General features: G+C 47.9%; 1 protein-coding gene and 1 pseudogene across 8 annotated transcripts in view; both read left to right on the forward strand.

Moving 5' to 3' along the window:
- Nucleotides 1-22292, forward strand: part of faf (ubiquitin carboxyl-terminal hydrolase-like faf) — a 607534-nt gene that overhangs the window by 216019 nt on the left and 369223 nt on the right. For all 8 annotated transcript variants that reach the window (XM_072286629.1, XM_072286626.1, XM_072286628.1 and 5 more), the window contains 2 exons: nt 1376-1822; nt 3590-4557. In XM_072286629.1, coding sequence (XP_072142730.1) covers nt 1376-1822; nt 3590-4557 — 1415 coding nt within the window. The remainder of the gene's footprint in view (nt 1-1375; nt 1823-3589; nt 4558-22292) is intronic.
- LOC140216229 (tigger transposable element-derived protein 4-like) lies at nt 5296-7623 on the forward strand (annotated as a pseudogene).

The following is a 22292-nucleotide window of genomic DNA, read 5'->3' on the forward strand; positions in this document are numbered from 1 at the left end:
TATTTTCGTTCACGTATATTAGACATAAAAGAAATCTGCGCGTGTTTACCAGGTATAAAAAATGTATAGTACAAGGAACACCAGTCCATGTTAAAGGCAATTTTTTTTACTTATTATCCTACCCTCGGGGCCCAATGGGCATTATGAGGAGATGGGTACATGGTTTACAAACAATCAAAAACATTCAAACCTATGAGGACAACAATAAGATAATAGGCAGAAATAGCAGCAAATAAAATAAAAACAGCGAAATTCAAGTCATTTCGAAAGATGATTGGTTACAGCAGTCTTGAATGGTCATGCATTAGTAGAACAGTAACGCTACCTTTAGAATTCTTTTACTTTATTAGAATGAAAAATGTAACTTAGAACATACCCTTAAAAAATTACGCTGCCATCATCGCTAGAATAAAAAATCAAGTGTCCCTAGCTATCGCCGAAGAGACACGAAGGCAAATGCCTTGTAAAGCCAACTCTAATTCACCTTAATGCACCCTAATCCTCCTTCATCCGCACTAATCCTCCTAAATACACCTTAATCCCCTAATTCAACCTAATCCACCTTAATCCAATCATTATAATCAATAATTAAATTTGGTAATCATTAAGCATCTCTTATACACAGCTGGACATGCTTTGGTTCGTTTCTGGCCTTGGATCGTGTGATATGTTCTATACCTCGCAACACGACCTTGCCTTAACCTCGTTCTATACCTGGCAACACGATTTGCCTTAAAAATTATGTTTTCTCTTTGACAGCATAGAAACACATCAGGTTCCCCGGTCAAAGCCGAGCTGAGCTAGCACACGCTTTTCACGCAAGCGAGAAGCTCCAGAGAAATCTGTTGTAATCAAAACAAACCCTAATCAGTAATCACCTGCCCACATTTTAACTGTGCTGCTCCTATGGCTTAATAAAAACAAAAAGCGCAGCAGCCTGCTTGCCGATGCTGTGGAAACACGGCGGGCTAGGAAGACCGGATGGTGCCGCGGCACCCACCTGCACAGCAGCGCTCCTGGCGGCAGCCGCCGGCATTCATTGCATCCAGTGCCATCCGGAAGGCCGCGGACTGCACACTAGCCAGTATATTCCAGGCACTATAGTTGTGCGTCTCATCATCGCAGCACTCTCATTTCTAGTGCTTTTCTGTTACTTTCTCTGCTGGCATAGCTTTATTGAGAATGCCTAACAACAATTTTCGATTGAGTAAATTTTGCATTTTCTTCTAAAGAATTCTATTGTTTCTTTCTCAAACAATAAAAGACAAGTGTGTGTGAGGTCACAATTTCTTTCATGTAGTCCAGAATGATTGGCTGGCTCAGTGCAGCCAGCGTAGTCAGCTATACATGGGTCTGGTCTCCTCTGGCTCTGCAGTATGTGGAAAAGCTGGAAAAGATAGTGCGCTTTGTGATCAAGGAGAAGGCCCTGACTCTGGCCGACCTGGACGACCTGTGGGCGGCACAGCACGGCAAGCACGAGGCCATTGTGCAGAATGTGCACGACCTGCTCGCCAAGCTGGCCTGGGACTTCTCGCCCGAGCAGCTGGACCATTTGTTTGGCCGCTTCCAGGCCAGCTGGGCCAGTGCCGCCAAGCGCCAACGGGAAAAGCTGCTCGAGCTGATCCGCCGGCTGGCTGAAGACGACAAGGAGGGCCTCATGGCTCACAAGGTGCTCCAGCTGCTGTGGAACCTGGCACACAGCCGCGAGGTGCCTACGGACACCATGGAGCTCGCCCTGAGCTTCCACGTCAAGATCCTCGACTACAGCTGCTCCCAGGACCGGGATGCCCAAAAGACCCTCTGGCTTGACCGATGTGTCCAGGTGTGAATGACTGCACTCCGTTCTTCATATTTAAAGCTAGCACTTGTTGCTGATGTCATAAACACAAACCACTCCTTGCAATGTATGTTTTAGCTTGCGTATCTTATGCAAGCAAAACGAAGTAAATGTTATGACACTTTGTTATCACAATTTTAGGCCCCACACAAAATTTTTTATTCTGGAAAGTTACCGCACGAAAACACAGGACGTGAAGAAAGGGACAACACGAAGCGGTTCGAGTTAACCACTTCGTGGTGTCCCCTTCTTCAAGTCCCACGTCTTCGGGCAATAACTTCCCAAAATCGTGAATAACCAACTGGCCTACACCCACACTGCTATCCTGCATGAAAGCCCATTAACCAGACACTGTAGAACCTGCAAAAAGTTCAAGTGAAGCAGAATTTTGAGAGAAGTGAAAAGCCAGCTGGCCGCACGTAGAGCGGGGCCTTTCCAAAATGGCATCGGCAGCTCTTAGATTGGTGTCTACGGGCAATGGCGTTGTTCGCATTGTGCCGAGGCAGCGTGCTTGGCACTTTGTCAAGGTCTTAATGCAACATTTCAAGCCAGTCATCCGACTACATCCAAAATGGTGACGCTGCGGCTCTCTGCATCATAATGAAATCACCACAATTCCACTTGGGAAACAGAAACTCAACTGCAGAACAGCGCAAATTGTCACGGTGAAAACTACAAATTGCCCCAAGTGATGTGGCATTTATGCCTCTGTGTTGTGCAAGCATGAAGCGAGCATCTTTAGCATCTCGCTCAAATGCCGTGGGCTCGCATGCAGGACTGGTCATGCCTGCTCAGAAGCACTCTTGCTCAAGGTCTTAAAGGGGCCCTGAACCATTTTTTATCAAAGTGTAGAAAGACATCTGAAGTGAAGCTAGGCTATTTCAGAATCACTTTGCCGTAAAAAGTACTTCAATGCGTTGAGCAGAAGCGGAGTTATTGGCAATCAAACACGGCCTCAGCTGTGTTCCCCTTCCTCCTCCAATGCCTTGCACTGCGAAGGCTACGGCGGAGACGTCACCATGACGCGCACTTCAAATTTCCGACTTGGTGCCTATGCCGCGCTAAACGTAAGCAAAACGCGGCTGTCCTGAAGGAGCCGCAGTGAGCTTAGCCACTGGACTCGTGGCGGCACCTCGCGGCGGCTGCGGTGTAGCCAAGTACAGCGACCAATAGCAGCCGTGTATTGGAGCGTGCTTCATGATGAAATAAAGCACACAGAAAAGAGCGAGGATCAGGGGTTTTTTGAAACGAGATTGTTTGAGAAAAAGGTGTCTTCGCGCTCTGCTTGCGAGCTCCACGGACTGCGTACGACAGCAGAACTCGGCTGAGATGTTCACAACAGCGTATGCTACCTGCGGAATATGTTATTTCACCAAGCCCAAGGGGTGGTTCAGGGCCCCCTTAAATGACTGCTGCTGCTGTGCGACGCCACAGGAGCCGAGCCTTGTGTGTGTGCGAGTGAGGTTTGATAGACAGACTGGGGGATGCCTTGCCTGGCTAGTGAGCTCTGGTGCGAGTGCAATTGACACCTTTTTCGTGGTAATTTGCAGTGAAGATTTCGCAATATCCGGAGGCCAGCTAAAAATTTTTTTCAGCATAAGGGGCGAGAACACCGGTTAATACCTTTCTGGGAAAAAAAGATGTCACCTGAAACGGTATTTTGAGACATCAGAGTTGAGTTAACCAAGGTTTGTTGTACACCGCGAGACGAATAAAAAAATTGCTCGAGGTGACACGAGCCGTGTGCTGCAGGAGCTGCGGCAAGACCCGCAGTGGGCGCTGCCGGCACTGCGGCACATGCAGGAGGTGGCCGGCCTATACTCGGAGGCCCCGCTGGGGCCCGCCCGTGGCGGCAGCGGGGGTGGGCCGGCGCCTGGGGGCCAGGCCCTCTACCGTCACGAGGTGATCAACCGGCTGCAGCAGCAGCACTCGCTCGTGGTGCTGGTGGCCGACGGGCTGTCGGCCTACATGGCGCACGCACGCCAGCTGCTGGCCGAGCGGCCCGACCCGGCGCAGGTGTATGGGGACAGCCGCTACAGCCACCTGCAGCAGGTGCAGGAGCGGCTCAGGTTCCTGCGCTTCCTGCTCAAGGACGGTCAGCTGTGGCTGTGCGCGGCGCAGGCCAAGCAGATCTGGCACTGCCTCGCCGAGAACGCCGTGTATCCGACCGACCGGGAGGCCTGCTTCAAGTGGTTCTCCAAGTTGATGGGCGAGGAGCCCGACCTGGACCCCGAGATCAACCAGGACTTTTTTGAGCAGAATGTACTGCAGCTGGACCCTGCGCTGCTTACAGAGAGCGGGTTGCGCTGCTTCGAGCGCTTCTTCCGTGCCGTCAACTGCCGCCAGGGGCGGCTGCTGCTACGCCGGCGGACCCACCTGCTTGAGGACCCTGAGCTGATGGGCGCCGACTACCTGTGGCGTGTGGTGCTGCATGCACAAGATTCCGTGGCCGACCGGGCTATTGAGCTGCTGCGTGAAACATACACCAACCTGGGGCCCCGGTTACAGGGCTCGCGCACCGATATTCACGAGGACATGGTGCAATCGTGCATGGACCGACTCAAGGCAGCCTATGACACGGTGTGTGCCCTCGGTGCGGGGGAAGGGGCTGCCCGCGAGAGTGCCACCCGCATGGTGCGCGTGCTCCGAGTGCTCTCCGAGTATGTGGCCCAGTGTGACGGGGACTTCCCTCACGACCGAGCTATCCTACCCATGGCCAGGTATGTGACAATCGTCAATTATGCTACGAAATGTTTTCGTGACTTCAGCAAATGCTCATAATTATGTACCTAGGATTTTATCACATTCTTTGGTCCCTGCTACATTCAAGATATGCTTGGTTGCAGCATAGTTTTAATGAGTTCAGCTAGATTGCTGAAATCTGCTGCTTGCATGTGGGTAAGCATTTTCCTTGCAGTAAAAGAGGTGGACAAACATGGTAAGCTGTGGGCTTGAACAAGCTGTTCACAATTATGTACTAACATAAGCCTTGGTTGGCTTCACTATGGTGTCCTTGAAAACACATTGAAATAAGTTTCGTTGTAGCACAGTGATGTCAAAGGCCTTTGTTATGCTGCAGCGGGGCGCGATCAGAGATCTTGGCTCGAAACGCGTTCTGTTCAGTTGCTGCAACGTCACAGAGTGGGCAGCATGCAAAATTTGTGAGAACGGGAGGGCAGCCAATCGGCAAGCAGTGAACTCCCCAGAAGTTTACGTGCCTCGTTTGTTGTCTGCTTGCAGACAATATACAGTGCAGTCCACTTATAACGATACCACATATAACGATATATCGGTTATAGCGATGGGTCGACATGAGAGTGTCATTTTATGCATTAGGTCTATGGGGAAAAAAAACATTTATAACGATAAGTTATTCACCGCATATCGGACATAACGGTAAAAATTTTGCCGTCTGGGCGGCGTTTATTATGCCAAGCAAAGCGGCGCAATGGCGCCCGTCCCGCACTCACTCTCTCTTGTGATAGCAGGCTGACGCTACCGAAGCAGCGTGCAACCAACGGTACAACCCAGTGACCCAGTTCGAAGATGGCGCCGACTAAGCGCAAAGCTGCGTCGCTTGACACGAAGATGGATATTTTGCAGGACTCTCGACGCGAGCTAAAGGTGAGCGCCCTCGTGAAGAAGTATGAGCTCGCCCAGTCGACGATATCAATCATCTTGAAAACCGGGAGCACCGCGATTGTGAAGGCAGGACCTATCAGCGGCCATGCGGATCAGCGGAAAAGGGTTAGAGACCCTTTGTATGCCGATGTTGAAGAGGCGCTTTAGCAGTGGTTCATCACAACCCGCGTGCATAATATGCCTATTAGTGGGCCAATACTTGCCACCAAAGCGAGAAACTTCGCTTTTTTTCTGGGACGCCCAAATTTTGAGCCTGGGGGAGGCTGGATTCAGCGCTTTAAGGAGCGGCATGGAATCATTTACAAAAACGTGGTAGGGGAAGCGGCGTCTTTGGACACACAGGCAAAGCAGCAGTGGCTGCAGACAAAGCTGCCCGGCGTGCTGGAGCGCTACACAGAGAAGGACATATATAATTGCGACGAAACTGCTCTGTTTTTTCAAATGTTGCCGTCGAAGACTCACGCTCTTAAAGGAGATCGATGCGCCGGCGTGAAGCACTCGAAACTTAGGGTGACCGTGTTGCTGTGCGTTAGCATGGACGGGAGCCATCGTTTCCAGCCTTTCATGATCGGGCGATCAGAGAAGCCAACGTGCTTTAAGAATCGGCACATCCCGGTCCGCTATCGCAGCAATAAACAATGAGAAGGCGTGGATGACCCGTGACCTGTTCGAAGAATGGCTGCTCGAGTTCGACAGTATAATGGAAGGCCAAGGAAGAAAAGTAGTGTTGCTTCTTGACAACTGTAGCGCTCACAGCGTTGACCCAAAGCTAACATCTGTCGAATTGATGTTTCTGCCTCTGAATACTACGGCAGGCCTGCAGCCGTTGGACGCCGACGTGATCGCCAACTTTAAAGTCCCATATCGGCGGCGCATGCTGGAGTGGCTACTTTTAGCCATTGACCACGCAGCTCCTGGCACATCGGGTCATGCAGACGGGCCCCCTGACCTGAAGATCAGCCTTTTGAAAGCCGTGCGCTTTGTTTATGGTGCATGGTATGAAGTAAAGCAGTCAACCATATACAACTGCTTCAAAAAGGCGGGCTTTGTGCATCAGGACAACCCACTGAGACCAACACGGTGGAAGCCGCTGACATAACTGAGCTCTGGGAGCTCGTTCCTACTGGTGAAGCAGGTGGTGCGTCGATGGAGGAGTTTTTGACTGCAGACAGTGCTGCCTCGTTCTACGATGAGGTCACCGACCAGGCGATCGCAGAAGATGTGCTGTCTCAACAGACGGCAAAGCTGTGCGACGGTGGCAACGGCAGCAGCGACAGTGACAACGAGATTGACAGTGGCTCCTTGACCCCGACCTCGATGTCCACGCAAGGTGTACTGTCGTCGATCGGCTCCTTAATTGATTTTATGCATGCCAAAGGATTGCCGCCAGTGTTCACGCAGCAGCTAGAATCCATGCACACCACTGTTGTGAAGCTGAAGCTGCCGCAAAAGCAAGTGCAGATTTCGGACTATTTCGGCGTGCCTAACCCTTGACACGGTCATTGGCGCTGGAAATAAAGTTTGTTTTTCACAGCCTACTTTCTACATCATCTATTCTTTAGAGCAAGTAGCGAATTCGAGTTCGGAGCTGCAAAGGTATGTTCCGCGTTTTTAATTTTTTTTAATAACTGCAGTCCAGATATAGCGATCATCGGTTATAACGATCATATTTTCGTCTTTCTCGATATCGTTATAAGTGGACTGCACTGTACTACAAAACGAAATGTTTCTCGTCATTCAATGAATAACATATTTATATTAAAAAATAAAAATGTATTTTTTCTTCTAAAACTTAAACACGTTCTCAAATAGTAATACCTATGACTACTCCAATTTCTAACTATCAGTTTCTCTGCGTGGTTGCTAGTTGGTGTCACGCACAGTGAAAAAAGAAACAAAAAAAGAAATGATGGGAGCACTGGCACGCTTTTCAAGATGGCATCCGATGATGGGGGCGAGTTCTACACAGAACCAACGCACTGTTCATTTCTAGAAACGAAAGTGATGCCCGAATTCGTTTTCTCCCATCTCTTCAAAAGTGTTTCGCACCTCCAACCGCTCTGCTTCATTCTCTAGCAACGCGAGTGCAACAACCAAAGCTCCCGTTGCAATCGCCATTTTCTCGAATCAGACTATGAATTGGATCTGAACGTGCCATTCCGTAGCTGCAGCCACCGTTTGGATCCAGTCTAATCCGTCAGACGTGCCATGCAAAGCTGGTCTCCTCATGAGCGCATGACGCCTCAAACTTCACACCTCTAGTTGTGTTCTGCTCCTAGCAGACGACATGCTTGGTTTCAAAACGATTGACTGGAGCATGTCACCATGTTAACGTCGCCAAAAATGTGGCCGCGCATGGTGGATGACAGCGTTGGCACGGCCTAGGCCAATTGCGTGCGGTGTAACTGAACGCGTTGTCTGAACATCCATCTCCGATCGCACCCCAGGGCACGTCATGTGCACGAATGGTGGTCATAACTGTGGCTGGCCTGTCGCCATCCTCGGGTTACTGCCACCCATTCGCTCACATTTATGGTCGCCTTATGTCGACAGAAGGTTCAGGTTTTTCATGCCGTGTTCCGAGACTGCGGTGGCTAACAGGGCCTCTCTTCTGCGCTGGCGGTTGGTCTAAGCTAATGGTCCTTATTCCTTCTTCTATAATGATACCACTTGTTACAATACAGTGAAACCTTGTTAAACTGTACCCGCTTAAACAGTAGTTTCATTTTAAAGGGCCCCTTACCAGGTCTGGCCATTTTGAGCTGACAAGTGCAGAGCATACAATATGTGATAACGATCGTGTCTGCGAAGTATTACATCGCTACATGCCGCAGGAAGATCTGAAATTTCAAACCGAACGCCGTTTTCTCTTCTCTTCGCGGCTGCCGCGCTCCAAGCCAGAGGACAACGTACACGTGTTCCTGTGCCTACGTACTCGTTTTCACACTGTGATGCCAGTCATCGAGACATGTGACACTTTGAGGATCATTCAAGGCAACATCTGTTATTTGTGTGATCTGTTGCTTGAATTGACGAATTAAAGCTTAGAGAAATAATAAAACACACAAACCAAATGTCTGCATGTTTTTGTTTTACCTTACACCACAGCAAGATAGATGTAGTTCCGTTGTGTCTGTTTGTCTCCACTGTGTGCAGTCGGGTGTACAGACACCGAAACTATATCATTTTCTACTGTGTTTCAGCGTGCGATCATGCTCTGCATTCCAGCATGCGATCATGTTTTGTGATCCACTTGTGCCTGCCTCAGTATTCGTGTAGCACTGACTTACAGCTCTAGTCACGTGTTCTCGTACACAGTGCACAAAATTGTGCGCCGCGCAAAACGAGACAATCACAAGAGCTCTCGCGCAATGTTGTCAGCGGAAGTGCGCTGCGCCGCAAAAAAGCAAGAAGAAAGAAAAAGAAAAAAAAAAATGAAGGCGGGGCTCGTGACGTATGCATCACACAATCTTCGAGGTCCAGTATGAGAGAACGCAGGGAAGGAAGGAAGCGGAGGCTGGACGGGGGCAAGTGGAGAGAGTGTCTCGCTTGGCAGAGGAGCTTGTCTGCTGAAATCATGGGTTTGTGGCACTGAAATATTTCTATCTTGGCTATTAATGAGCCAATTTGAAAAAAATTTTTGCCAGAACACTCTTTGGAGGACACGTAACAACTTCCAGCATATAACCGAAATTCGCTATGGGGCCTGGTAAGGGGCGCTTTAAATGTAGTAAAATCAAATCCCCGATTCTGCGGCCATAAACACAATGTGTTTCGTATCCGCTGTGGGAGATACGGGGTTCTTCTCCTCCGTACTCTTGAGACAAAGGAACGACAACACAGTAGTGCAAACAATCACAAGGGCATTTATTGCACCTTTCATAGATCAATGCCTGCTAGCCGAGTTGCTATCCCCAAAACATGCCGATGGGCGCGCGACAAATCTAGAAGTCCGACTTACCGCGACCGCATTGCGAGCGAATATGTTCGCCCCATGCTGGATCCCAACGCCTGGTCGTTCGCGTGTTCGGTCACGCCCACGGTCGTGCGTTCGAAGGCGGCCACGCGAGGCGGTCTCGCAGAAGCATGGTCGCAGCGCGCGCGGAATGTCCACGCTGTTCGCCGGCCTGCCGGGAAAAAGGCAGCGCCTTGTCCCTCGGCGCCCGAGTAACCCCGCCGAGGCGCGACGGTCGCGCCATCTCTCGCACCGCGCTTGTACCACTCCGAGCGCCGCGGGCGCCAGGCCACGCAGCCGTGCGGGAAAACAGCATATCAGGGGATGCGTGAGAGTCGCGCATCCCCACACCGCTTAAATCGTACCAGCTTATTGTGTATGTATCGGTTAACACCCAGTGTTTCCACTTTTCATCGCGCAATCACGGCAGTAGGTCGGCCCAGTAGAACAACGAGTATCAGAGATCGGAACGACCTTCAAGTGCAAGCACAGAGGGCACTTGGAAGGGTGAAGCCACATGAACAAAATTTCAGCGCCATGCCAGAGAGCATTGTGGCCTGTCAGTGCCTCCTCTAACTAGATGCCTGCGGCGTCATCCAGAAACTGCCGGCCCTCTTAAACCGGTCCACTTGGTACGGTTGCTGGAGCCGCCTCGCGGAGGACGCTTGCAACACACCCTAGGCTGCGCCGTCAGTAAAACTCGAGCACACGATGACTGCAGGTTGCGATGTATGCATAAGCACACCAAAATAATTCTATTTCTTTGTTCACACAGCTTACCACCGTACGTTTTGCTCGGTAGTGTGCCATTGCTGCATGCCACAATGCTCGTCCAGTCAGAGAAAAAGAGACCTGGATGGGTCTTTCCATGAGATACCTTCCGACAGCAGTTTGCGTGACCAGTGGGTATGGCAATTTTGAGTAGGGACTAAGTGCCATCAAGTTAACTTGTAGTGCTCTGTAATGTGCAGTCAGGACTTACTGTGGACTTCAGGAAAGACTTACGGAGCGGCTGCTGAAGCCAGTTGTTGTGCCCAGTGTGCTGACAGTTTTTGATCAACACAGGCATGCCTAGACCACGGCCTCCTGCGCTGTCCATGTACAGGACACCTAAGCTACCGTGAAGACATGGCCGGCCAGGAGCAAGCTGCACCTACGGGGGTCATGTGACTCCAGCAGTACGGTTCCGGCTTGCAAACACGGCAGGGCAATGGGAAAGGAAGCGATGTCGCAGGCATCTAGTTAGAGGAGGGCCTATGTTGTGACATGATGCAAGCTAGGACTCGCAATATGCCAAAGTGCGGACAAAAACTGCGTGCTCAGCACAGAAGACAAATTGGACATCGTTCGTGCTATCGAACGTGGCACGGTCAGCGCTCGCACGCAAGAGGGATCTACCGTTGACTAAGGTGTTGGTGTATCACATTTGGAATGCGAAGGTGAAGTTGCTCGGCAGTGCTGCTGCGACCGCAAAAAGATGTAGGCTACGAGGTTAGACTTTTTGAGGTTCGACTTTTCGCCATCGTTGCCTCTGTTATTGCCTAAGTGTTGCCTAACGACAGTGATGAGGACTACACAGAAAGCGATAGCAGGGCGATTCGGGCCCGACAGTGACAGAAGCTGTGCGTTACGTCAGCTTCGTGTGGGTATTTATTGAGAAAAAGAGGCTGGCGGGAAAGCTGGCTTGCAGCTGAAGCGAGTTTCAGGCTGCCGTTGTCGCTTGTAGGCCGCAGTGGCGTCAAACGAAAATAACCGAATTTTGTCGCACAAAGTGAATAAATACTGCATGTTTATTGCCGTTTCATTGCACTCTCCCCGAGTATAGTTTTTGACAGAGAAGTGGGCGATCTAACACTATTTCAGTTAAGCAGTACTACCGTTTAGTACATACTTTATCCTAGATCCGACCAACTACGGTTTAAAGGGACCCTGAAACGATTTCGACTATATTGTACAAAAGTACCAAGTTGTTAGAGTACGTCCTTCTGATCATTAATTGACGCATCTAAGTGCTCCGCATAATGCGTGTAATTTATTATAAGGTTTTAAAAATGTACATCGCTCGGCGGAATTTTAAGCCGCCCCTACCCTTTGACGTCTTTACCCCAATGACATTAGTAGGGCGAGCTATCCGATTGGCTGCCCAGGGCACGTCATGAATAATTTTTCCAACTTTATTGTGAGCAAATGTTGTTCGTAATAGTTGGAATGTTAGTTAATTTGTTTCTATAAAAAGAAGGTAACAGAAAGAGAATGCACAAGAACAATTTCTCACTATACTTAACCACTTCCAGCACACAAAGCGTCATCTGTTTGTGTTACAACTTGCTCCATTTTGTGGGATTCTCACCGGTGCTTTTTGGACAAAGGAAAGACAACACAGTTGTGCAAACAATCAGAAGGGCATTTATTGCACCTTTCATAGATTAATGCCTGCTAGCCGAGTTGCTATCCACAAAACATGCCAATGGGTGCGCGACAAATTGAGGAAGTCGGTCTCACCGCGACTGGATAGCGAGCGAATATGTTCGCCCCATGCTGGATCCCAATGCCTGGTCATTCGCGCGTGCGGTCACGTGAACAGTGGCGCGTTTGAACAAGGCCTCGCAAGACGGTCTCGCAGAAGCATGGATCGGCGCACGCGCAGGACGTCCGCGCCACTTGCCGACTCCAAGCCAAAGAGAAAGAGCCTTCTGCTTTCCGTGCCCAAGTAACCCCGCCGTTAGGCGGCGTTAGTTCCGCAACACTCGCGCCATCTCTCGTACTGCGCTTCAACCAGACCTACTGCCGCGGGCATCAGGCCACGCGGGGAAGCCGGATTACAAGAGATGGGAGCTATGCGGGAAAACAACATATCAGGGGATGCGCGAGAGTCGCGCATCCCCACAATTTTGACGAGAGCTCCACGGTCAGAGTCGGTCTCAGCCTTTTCGCAAGCTCCATGATTCGACTTTGTTGTGTTGTGGGCTCCAAACGTAGGGACTGGCAACATGTCAAGCTGCGACATCATGTCCCTCTGCAAGGCAGCAGACGAGCGGACTGGTTGCAGCGCATTGGACTGTCACTATCCGATCAGTGCCAGGATTTGCACGTTTGCGGCTGTCACTTTACACCAGAAGATTACTAACGCAATAGCGTTTCGCGAGTCCGGTATTAGGGTAAACGTATGCGCAAGGGGACAGGGCCTGGCCGCTTAACCGTGTTGTCGCACAGGATGAGCAGAAGTGCAAACGCGAATGGTCTGCACCTGGTGGCACAGAGCTCAACCACACACAGTAGCAGTAACGAAATGTATTCTTCTTTGCTGCTGGTGTAAATTTTTCACAGGAGTATAATTGTTAACACATTGTTTTTGTAAATGTTTAAGATGTTTTACACTCGGTTAGAGCAATTTTAGCGCTTTGTTTGACTGCTTAAGCTTTGCGCCAACGGGTGGCTGGACCGTGCAGATCGATCATGCCGCTCACGTACGTCTACACTGAAGTTCTTTCATCAGCTTGAGTTTATCCTGTGGTTGCCGGAATACCGGACACATTCGGAGCTACGACAAAATGCTTGCAACACATGCTGCTTCGATCGCTTTGCTTGCAGACAACTGCCAAGCAGCTGGCGGAATGTTTAAAGAGGCTTCACGTGCTCGCTCCTAGAAACATGACGTGCCATCATGACGCAGAACCAGTGAAGGTGGAGCTTAGCCCTGATCACTCGGCGAACGAGTTGAGGAGAAAATGCAAGACCACGGAGGAGGGCAACTTGTAATCATCCACAGCTCTCATGAGACGCTTCACACAAATTGTGGTGCGAATGATTAACTTTAGCTCTACCCTATGCGTCTACAAAATTTGTGCAAACAATTTGAGGGGTCCTTTAAGGGGGAGACAAGTTTTAAAAGCCGAAAATCGAGAAAAAAAAAACTCAATTTTTGGGAACTACTTGTTTTGGCATCTGTAATGCCTAACCTGCACCGTATCAAAAACGATTTGTCCCAAAACACACCCTAACTGTCCGAAAGGAATTATTTTGTCACTTTGTACAGCGAGAAACAACCCCGAAATTGCGCAGAAACACTGGAGTTCACGGAGCTATTTCTTGTATTTCCTGCTGCTGAGCACCGCCATCTTGGTATTGTTCAAAAGCCCAAAGTTCCGCCTTTCAGTTCCGCACATCCTCGCCGACGATGGCCGCAAAGAAAAAGCAGTAACGTGAAACAATCGGGCCGGTCTGACGAAGCGCAGGATGCACACGGCTCAGTGCGCCCACGCGTTGAGAGGCGGCTTCTGATTGGCTGTTGCTATGACCACTAGGCCTAACAGACGAGTTCGTCTGCTAGGCCTGACAGTGGGTTGCTTTGAAAACCGCTAATACGCAGTTTCTTTGTTCATCGTATTCCGAATGTAAGTGGCAAATCGACCCTGTCTAAAAAAGAAAATCTTTTAAACCGAACACGCGTCCACAAAAAGTGAAGTGCATGCAGTCTGTTTCCTACGGCAAGAAAGAGGAAGTTCAGCTGAGCTGACAAGATCACGCCGGAGATTAGTCACAGTGTCGCGCTATCTAATGCCGCACCGGCAATAATGCAGCAGCGAAGTTAGCCATTGCCCTTTGTCCCCACGTGTAGGTTTACTTCGGAGACCGCAGACGATGTGCGAGATGCCTATTCCAGTGCCTCTTGAATGTACGCGGGTTTGTGTTGGTGCATTCCAAATTGTTACAAGCCTATTGGGGGCGAGCTCCACTACTGGAAAAGCTGGCGCCACCGTCGGCGTGACGTGGCATGAGGGATATTGTGGACACAGCGGCCGCGTCGGCTGCTTCGGAAGCGCTGAAGTGAGCTGAAAATGAAAGTCTAAAGTCCCACCTGCACCGCGGTTCTGATTAAGTGGTGAGGCTTTACTGCCTTGGTTGTCTGCTTGACAACATTTGCAAGTACTATAATAGGTAGTGGCTGCCTTTGGAGGCGTGCAGTATGGTAGGCTACTGCTCGGTGCCGCAGTGCCGAACGTACGCAACGGAGCCCGGTGTCAGCCTTATTCACACGTAGCCGCAGGACAAGCTGCATGAAGCTTGGCTGGCGAAACTTAGAAACGGCAGACAGCCATCAGCTACAACTCGGGTATGCAGCGAGCACAGATGTGAGGAAGATTTCTGCTACGGCGCCGGGACTGCGCGATGTTCAGTGAGTAGCAGAAAATGCGCACTGAGACTTTTGCCCGTGCCCGGCTGCCCAACTAATGTCATGACGGTTTGGTCTATGAACTTGTTGATGGGAGATACTGGCAAGTTCACTGGCACGGAAGGGGAGGGGTAAGACGTACATTAAAAAAAGGCATGACATATGGTCATGTTTGTGTTATGTATGAATGCACAGGATTACGAAAAAGAAGTAGAGGGAAATCGCATGCTGAAAAGATTGACAAAGATACAGTGCGACACAACTTGAGAAATGATATTCAAATGTCCAAGAATTTAGAAGACAGAAAATGATTGAATCGTCACGACAGCACATCACATGTTGCTTAGGCGTCGAAGTCTCTATAACGAAATTATTTTTGAACAGTTCTGATAGCGTTCACGCAGCAATGGTTGCTAGTGTACTGTCAAATGCTCACATGCTGCGGCCTAAAGCTCATGGCATGATGCAAAAACGCGCTCACAGCGAAAGGAAAACTTTGTGCGCGGACATGCATGCAGACGCGCCGTCGGTCGCCGTGAACCTGTGCGATCGCTGTATTGAGGCTTCATTCTGTTATGCCCCATTCGGTTATACAGACAGCCCACTATAAGAACATATTTCACATAGTTTACTCTTAGTGTTTGCTTACCTTTCACACAAGAAGCCGGTTCGGGAGACCCTGTTTCAGCAACCGCGCGCAGTGGCATTCACTGTACGTATTCGGTAAAGAGATAGCGTCTGTAAACGATTCTGTGCTTTCAGTTTGCACAAAATTATTATATTGACAGTCAAAAACTTCCTTCCTTTTGAGAGTACCTACATAAATGTCCAGGAGGGCTGCCACGTGGTGTTTTTATTGAGCTCCGTAAGCGAAACCTGTAGGGAGCGCGCCACGTGATCCCTCATACCACGCAAAGGAGGCGCTTCCGACAGATGGCGACTCCGTAACTCCTCGCCCCCAATATGTGAGCCTAATGTCTACATCAGCGGAAGAATTTTGCGTTTTTAATTATATTGTAATATTATTTCCTGATTTTGAAGCTTGAAATTTATATTTTCCCATCAGTTTTTTTTTTTTTTTCGTCTAGTTTTTTTTCAAGTCTCAAATTTTGGGATCAGTACTGTGTTCCTTCTACTCATTCGATTCTCATCAGTCTTTTTTCCTGAATGCACGCGAGTGAGAGTGCACAAAAACTATGATATAGTGTCTTGGGACACTGAAATATTTTGAAATCCTTATATAGAGTTTTAGGCCACTGAACTATCTTGAAATTTCGTAAAATATCACTAACAAAAATTCACATTTGTGAGGCTAAAACTTGTTAGAGTACTGGGTCGACGCCAGGTGGCGTAGAGTCGCAGGCAAGAGACGGTAGACAATTGTGTAGAGTGGCAGGCGTGGGACGGTAGGCAGCGGTGTGTGGCGGGGAGGGAGAACATGGAAGCTGTGTATGCGTGGTCGGCATGCGGGGAACACGCGACAACGAACTGAGTGAGTGAAGTAATTGGCGGAGCAAGCTGCGTGTGGTGCGGTGGGAAGGAACACAGACTGCGTGTGTGTGCGTGCACCGAGGATTTCCCGAAATAAAGAACGTACTTGACAAACTTTAGCACTTCATAACTTTGGCTAAAGTAGAAATACAAACATTCAAGCTCTAACTCTCATTATTTGAACATCCAGGAACATAGCTGCCTAATTTTAGCTATGTTGTTGTAGTACATTTCTTGCAACTCACATCCCAACTTTATAACACAAGAAGAATTGTCATCATCATCATCATCATCAGCCTGGTTACGCCCACTGCAGGGCAAAGGCCTCTCCCATACTTCTCCAACAACCCCGGTCAAGGAAGAATTGTAACTACTTTTTTTTATTGACCTCAGAAAAAAAAAAATCTAATTGTGTATTTATAAGCAGCATACGAGATTGGATGTGTCTGGAAAGTTTAATGTGTCTAGGGCAAGTATTAAAAATGACTGTTATGGATGCCACGTCCCCTCATAATAATGCTGTTTGTTTTTTGTACTGTTCTCAAAACAGAAATTTTGGGCTCTATGTAATAATGAAATGATACAGAAAAATTTTGTAGACGAGTGGGATACACCTAAAGTGAATCATTCACACCACAATTTGTGTGAAGCGTCTTAAATTAAGAGAGCTACGGACGATTACAAGTTATCCTCCTCCATAGTCATGCATTTTCTCCTCAACTCGTTCGCCGAGGGATTGGGGCTAAGCTCCGCCTTCACTGGCTCTGTGTCTTGTGGAAGGTCGTGCCGTCTCCTTCCGGTTCTCTAGGAACGCGCACGCAAAGCCTCTCCAACCTCTTCGCTGCTTGGCAGTCGACCCCAAGTGACAGCTATCGAAGCAGCGGGCGTTGAGAGCATTTTGTCGCAGCGCCAGACGTGTCTAGTATTCCGGTAACCACAGGCGAGCTTGGCATTTCAATGGGTGGGTGGAGGCATAAACTCAAGCTGATGAAGGAACTTTAGTTTAGGCATATGTGAGTGGCCTGATCGGTCTACACTGTCCAGCCACCCGTTGGCGCAGGGCTTAACCAGCTAAACAAAGAGCTAATATTGCTCTAACCAAGTGTAAAACGTTTTAAACATTTACAAAAACAACGTGTTAACAATTATGTTCCTGCGATTTACACCAGCAGCAAAGAAGAATACACTTCCTTACTGCTACTTTGTTTGGTTGAACTCTGTGCCACCAGGTGGCTGCATTGTGCAAACCTTTCATGTTTGCGCTTCTGCTCATCCCGTGAAATGGCACAGCCAAACGGCCAGGCCAAACAGTCAAACGGCCAGGCCCTGTCCCCTTGCGCTTGCGTTTACCCAAATACCAGACTTGCAAAACGCTGTTGTGGTAGTAATCTTCCGGTGTAAAGTGACGGCCGCAAACATGCAAATCTTGGCGCCGATAGGATAGTGACAGTCCGATGCGCTGGAGCCACTCCGCTCGTCTGTTGCCTTGCAGATGGATACGATATCATAGCTTGACATATTGCCATTTGCTATGTTTGTAGCCCACAATGCAGCAAAGTCGAATCATGGTGCTCGCAAAGACTGAGACCGACTCTGATCGCGGAGCTCTCGTCAAAATGGAGCACGTTATAACACAAGCAGACAATGCCTGCTGTGGGCCGGAAGTGCTTAAGTGTAGTGAGAAATTGTTCTTGTGCATTCTCTTTCTGTTACTTTCTTTTTATAGAAACAAATTAACTAACATTCCAGCTATTACAAACATTTGTTCCCCGTAAAGTTGGAAAAATTATTGATGACACGCGCTGGTCAGCCAATCAGATTCGCCCTACTAACGTCATTGGGGTAAATGACGTCAAATAGGTAGGGGCGGCTTAAAATTCAACTGAGTGATGTGCTGCAATTGGCAGCGACGTACACTTTTAAAACCTTATAATAAATTACACGCTTTACGCGGAGCACTTAGATGTATCAATTAATGATTAGAAGGACCTACTCTAATGATTCAGTACGTTTGTACAAAATAAGTAAAATCGTTTCAGGGTCCCTTTAAGGCCTCGAAATCTCAACACCAAGAAGAGATAGAACAAATTTTCTTTTTTTTTTTTTTGCAGAACAGAGCCTAATGTATTCTCTATGAAGTATAGCAAGCAAATATTTTAGTTTTCACTTTGGAAATTATTTTGCTACAGTTTCTGCCACATGGTTTGCCATATTTTGTGGGCTTGTATTCAATGGGCTGTAATATATCTATTAAGGGTCATATCAAAAATGTGCTTGCTATCTTTCATTTCTTACTGTTTATGCTGTCTAAACATGCCTTACAAATACTTTTATTTTGCCATTTACAGTGAAACCTCGTTAAGCCGTAGTTGGCCAGAGCTCAGAAAAGTATGTACTAAATGGTAGTACTGCTTAGCCGAAATAGCATAAGATCAACCACTTACCTGTCAAAAACGGAACTCGGAGAGAGTGTGGTGAAAGGTCAAAAACATGCAGCATTTATTCACTTTGTGCGACGTAAGTCTTATTTTCGTTTGATGCCGAGGCAGCCTAGCAACGACAACAGCAGCCTCTTACTTACTGAAGCTGCGAGCCAGCTTTTCAGCCAGCCCCCTCTTCTCGGCAAAAACTTGCATGGCAGATTCCTCTTTGGCATTGCATATTCTCCGTGCACGGGTGCGGTAGCGCTGCAGAAGTTGGGGGACTTGTTTTTCATTACGGGGTGCTGTTTCGTTGCGACGATTACATTCATGATGCTGACATAATGCGCAGCTTCTGCCACTATCGGGCCTTAATTGCCTGTGCTGTCGCTTTCTGTGTCGTCATCATCGCTGTCGTTAGGCAACACTTCGACAATAACAAAGACAACGATGGTGAAAAGTCGAAGCTCTTAGCCAATATCTCTTCACGTTCGCAGCAGATCTGCCGAGCAAGTTCTTCGCATTCGAAATGCCAGACACCGTAGTCAATGGTAGATCCTTGTTGTGTGCCAGCGCCGACTTCTGAGTGCCACCTCTGATAGCACGAATGCTGTTCAACATTATGTCTATGCTGAGCACCCAGTGTTTTTTATCCGAGCATGACGAGAGCCATAGCTTGCACGACGCGCCAGCATTCTCTGGCATGGTGCTGAAATGATGTTGATGTGGCTTCGCGCACAAACGAACAAAGCACTTGGAGGCCACTGTTCATATCTGGACTGCCCGATGGGCACGATGCACTACCGTGATTCGCGACGAAAAGTGGAAGCACTACGTGTTAACAGATACTTATGCAATAAGTTGGTACGGTTTATGCGGATACAAAACTCATTATGTTCTATGGCTGCTGAGTCGGGGATTTGACTTTACTACTTTTAAAATGAAACTACTGTTTAAGCGGGTACGGTTTAACGAGGTCTTACTGTATTTTCCATTGTGGCCTTAAATAATGGGAAAAAAGATTTAATTATCATAGAAACTAACTGACTTACAAGAAAACTAATTACATATTTGAAATCAGCACAAAAATCTTATGACTAGAAAGTTTCATTACTATTGATGAAAAAGATTAGAAACATTATTTCAATAGCAGTGTCCTCCCTTAATGAGGTTTCACTGTATATCAGTTATAACGATGAGTCGAGTTAAAGAATATCTACTCGTGCATTAGGGCTATGAGAAAAAATATCGTATATTATGATGTGTTATGACTGCATGTCTGATACAATGATAGAAATTTTGACTTCTGGACAGTGTTTCCCATGCAGACTGAGCTTGACATTTGCATTGCTAAGTTCCCCTTAAACGAATGAGGCCGAGATGGGGCATAATGTTTGCCCAAGCAAGTTCGCATCTACGGCCATTACCACTCGGTGCGTCCCACCCAAGTGCCGCACGCAATGGTAGCCATGCAGACAATCGCGAGTGTGCACTTCGCACTTCAAGACGGTGCCAGATGCTTCGCATCACCAAGGCAATGACAGCAACGGCAGTGTCGATAAGATTGACAGTGGCCTGTCTTTGACAGCGACCCCGATGTTCGTGCAAAGTGCACTGTCGTCGATCGAGTCACTCATTGATTTTGTGGATGCTATTGCCACCAGTGTTTGCCTAACGGTTGGACGCTATGCACACTGCAGTTGTAAACCTGCAAATGCCACAAAACCAAGTGTAGATTTTTTACTATTTCAGCACACCTAATGCTTGACACAATGTTTACAGGCATAAATAAACATTTTATTTTTTGCAGCTTACTTTCTACAATGTCTATTCTTTAGCACAAATGGCAAATTTGGGTTTGGAGCTGCCAAGGTATGCTCAGCAGCTTTTTTTTTATGGCAGGCTAGATATAGTGATAGTCAGTTGAAATTGATCAGCTTTTTCATATCGTTATAACTGGGCTGCATTGTACAAAGCACTGAAAGCTCTTCTGCTCTTGCAGATGCTCTGGTCAAAAGCCTAACCCTTTCGTTTCACAAAGCAACAGGCTTACAAACAAGAAGAACCAAGGGGGCCAATTGCAGTGTGGAAGGGATGGGCAAGCAATGCAAGTGACTGGCAGGAGCCGAACCCCAGTGGTGACGAGTGGGGCTGGCTCTTAGACTTGGTAGATCTGGTACGCAGGAAATGTGAACGTGGGAACAGTCTCTGTAGCATGATTGGTGGCGCAACACACATGCAATGCAAAGGTTGTGAATTCAGGTCCCACCAGCAGAAAGTTTTTTCTTTGTCCACTCTTATTTCCTTTTAGCTTATCATTTCTACACTTTAATTAATGCTATACTGTACATAACTTTTCTTTCTGTGCTTTCCTTCACTTCATTATTGGTTGGCTTCATGACACACTCATGAGCGAATTCCCCTGCTTATGAGATCACTATGCTGCTGCTGTCAGGGAGGCATGATGCTCCTTTCTTCAAGTTCTGTATTAACAATGTAGCTCCTGTGAAAAAAAACTTTTAAACGAATGTTGACAGTTTCATCATTTCATTGTCTATTCACGACAGCGCTTGAACAATACAATGCCACCACACTCCCGTTCGCTTCCACACATTCAATCATATTATTTTCACATGCTGCACTACATTCAAGTTGAGACCTGCTAATTTTATGGGCAGTGGCTAAAGGTAGGTGTGACGTGTCTCTTCAAATTTTTTTACGGGTACGTTAGACTGACCAGGTGGTGTTTTATGGAAGTATGTTTGACCTATCTCATTGGTTTCAGCATTTTTCACATTAAAGTATGTCATGCGTAAGCATGCTGAACAGCTAAATACAGTTACACCTCGATATAACAAACTTCAACACATTTGAATCTCCTTGACGAAATAGGATATAATGCAATAATGGATATAACAAATTAAATGCAATTCTCCTCGAAATCCCCAAAAACATCCACATATTTTAAACCTTGTTAATGAAGTAAAATTGTTCTGTCAATGGGTGTAACGAGCAAGATTAATCTCCAAAACCAAAAATACTGACTGTTGCGAACCGAGAATATCGCTTTCCACCGAGTTCCACACTTGTCCGGCGTGGCAGTACAAAATTCCTGTGTCGGCTGTGCCACTAAGCAGTACTGGTCTTTCTCACCAGCAGCATATTTTTTCCTTGTCGTATCGTACCTCTCGCCAGCTGCAGTGGCACACATCTGGCGAAGCTAGGCGCACCCTTCGAGATCGCATTCTTTGAATCTAATCGGTTACCATGCTAGACCTATTGTCCCCCTCTGCACCATTCTTTTCTTTCTTTTGTTTATTTATTTACCTATTAATAATTAATTTTTTTATTCGTGGTTTTCTTCTGATTGCTTTGTCTCCTTTCACAAAAATATATTTTCTAAGTTCCAATGTTCAAATGGTTAATTCCCTTGTTTTTATAGACCGAATTTAACCACCCGATTCATGGCCAATCGCCTGCTGTGGCTATGCACCACAACCACTCGGATCAACAACCACAGCATTTCTGAAGCCACACCTAGCTGCCCACGCCACATATACATGTAGATGATGTTTGTACGCGATGTGCTAAAAAAGGAGTACCTTCATTTCTCTATCTCACTCACTGCACCGTCTTGACGCAGGTACACAGGACCATTGTGGGGCTTCGGGCTAACGTGCCCGGACCCGGCTAGCTAAGGTCTAAGGAGACACGTAGCTCGTCCCCACTCCGAAGCGCACGCAAAGGGGCGCTGCGGCAGGTTCGCTGACTCAC

This window comes from Dermacentor andersoni, chromosome 2 (assembly GCF_023375885.2).
Source record: "Dermacentor andersoni chromosome 2, qqDerAnde1_hic_scaffold, whole genome shotgun sequence".
Taxonomy (NCBI): domain Eukaryota; kingdom Metazoa; phylum Arthropoda; class Arachnida; order Ixodida; family Ixodidae; genus Dermacentor; species Dermacentor andersoni.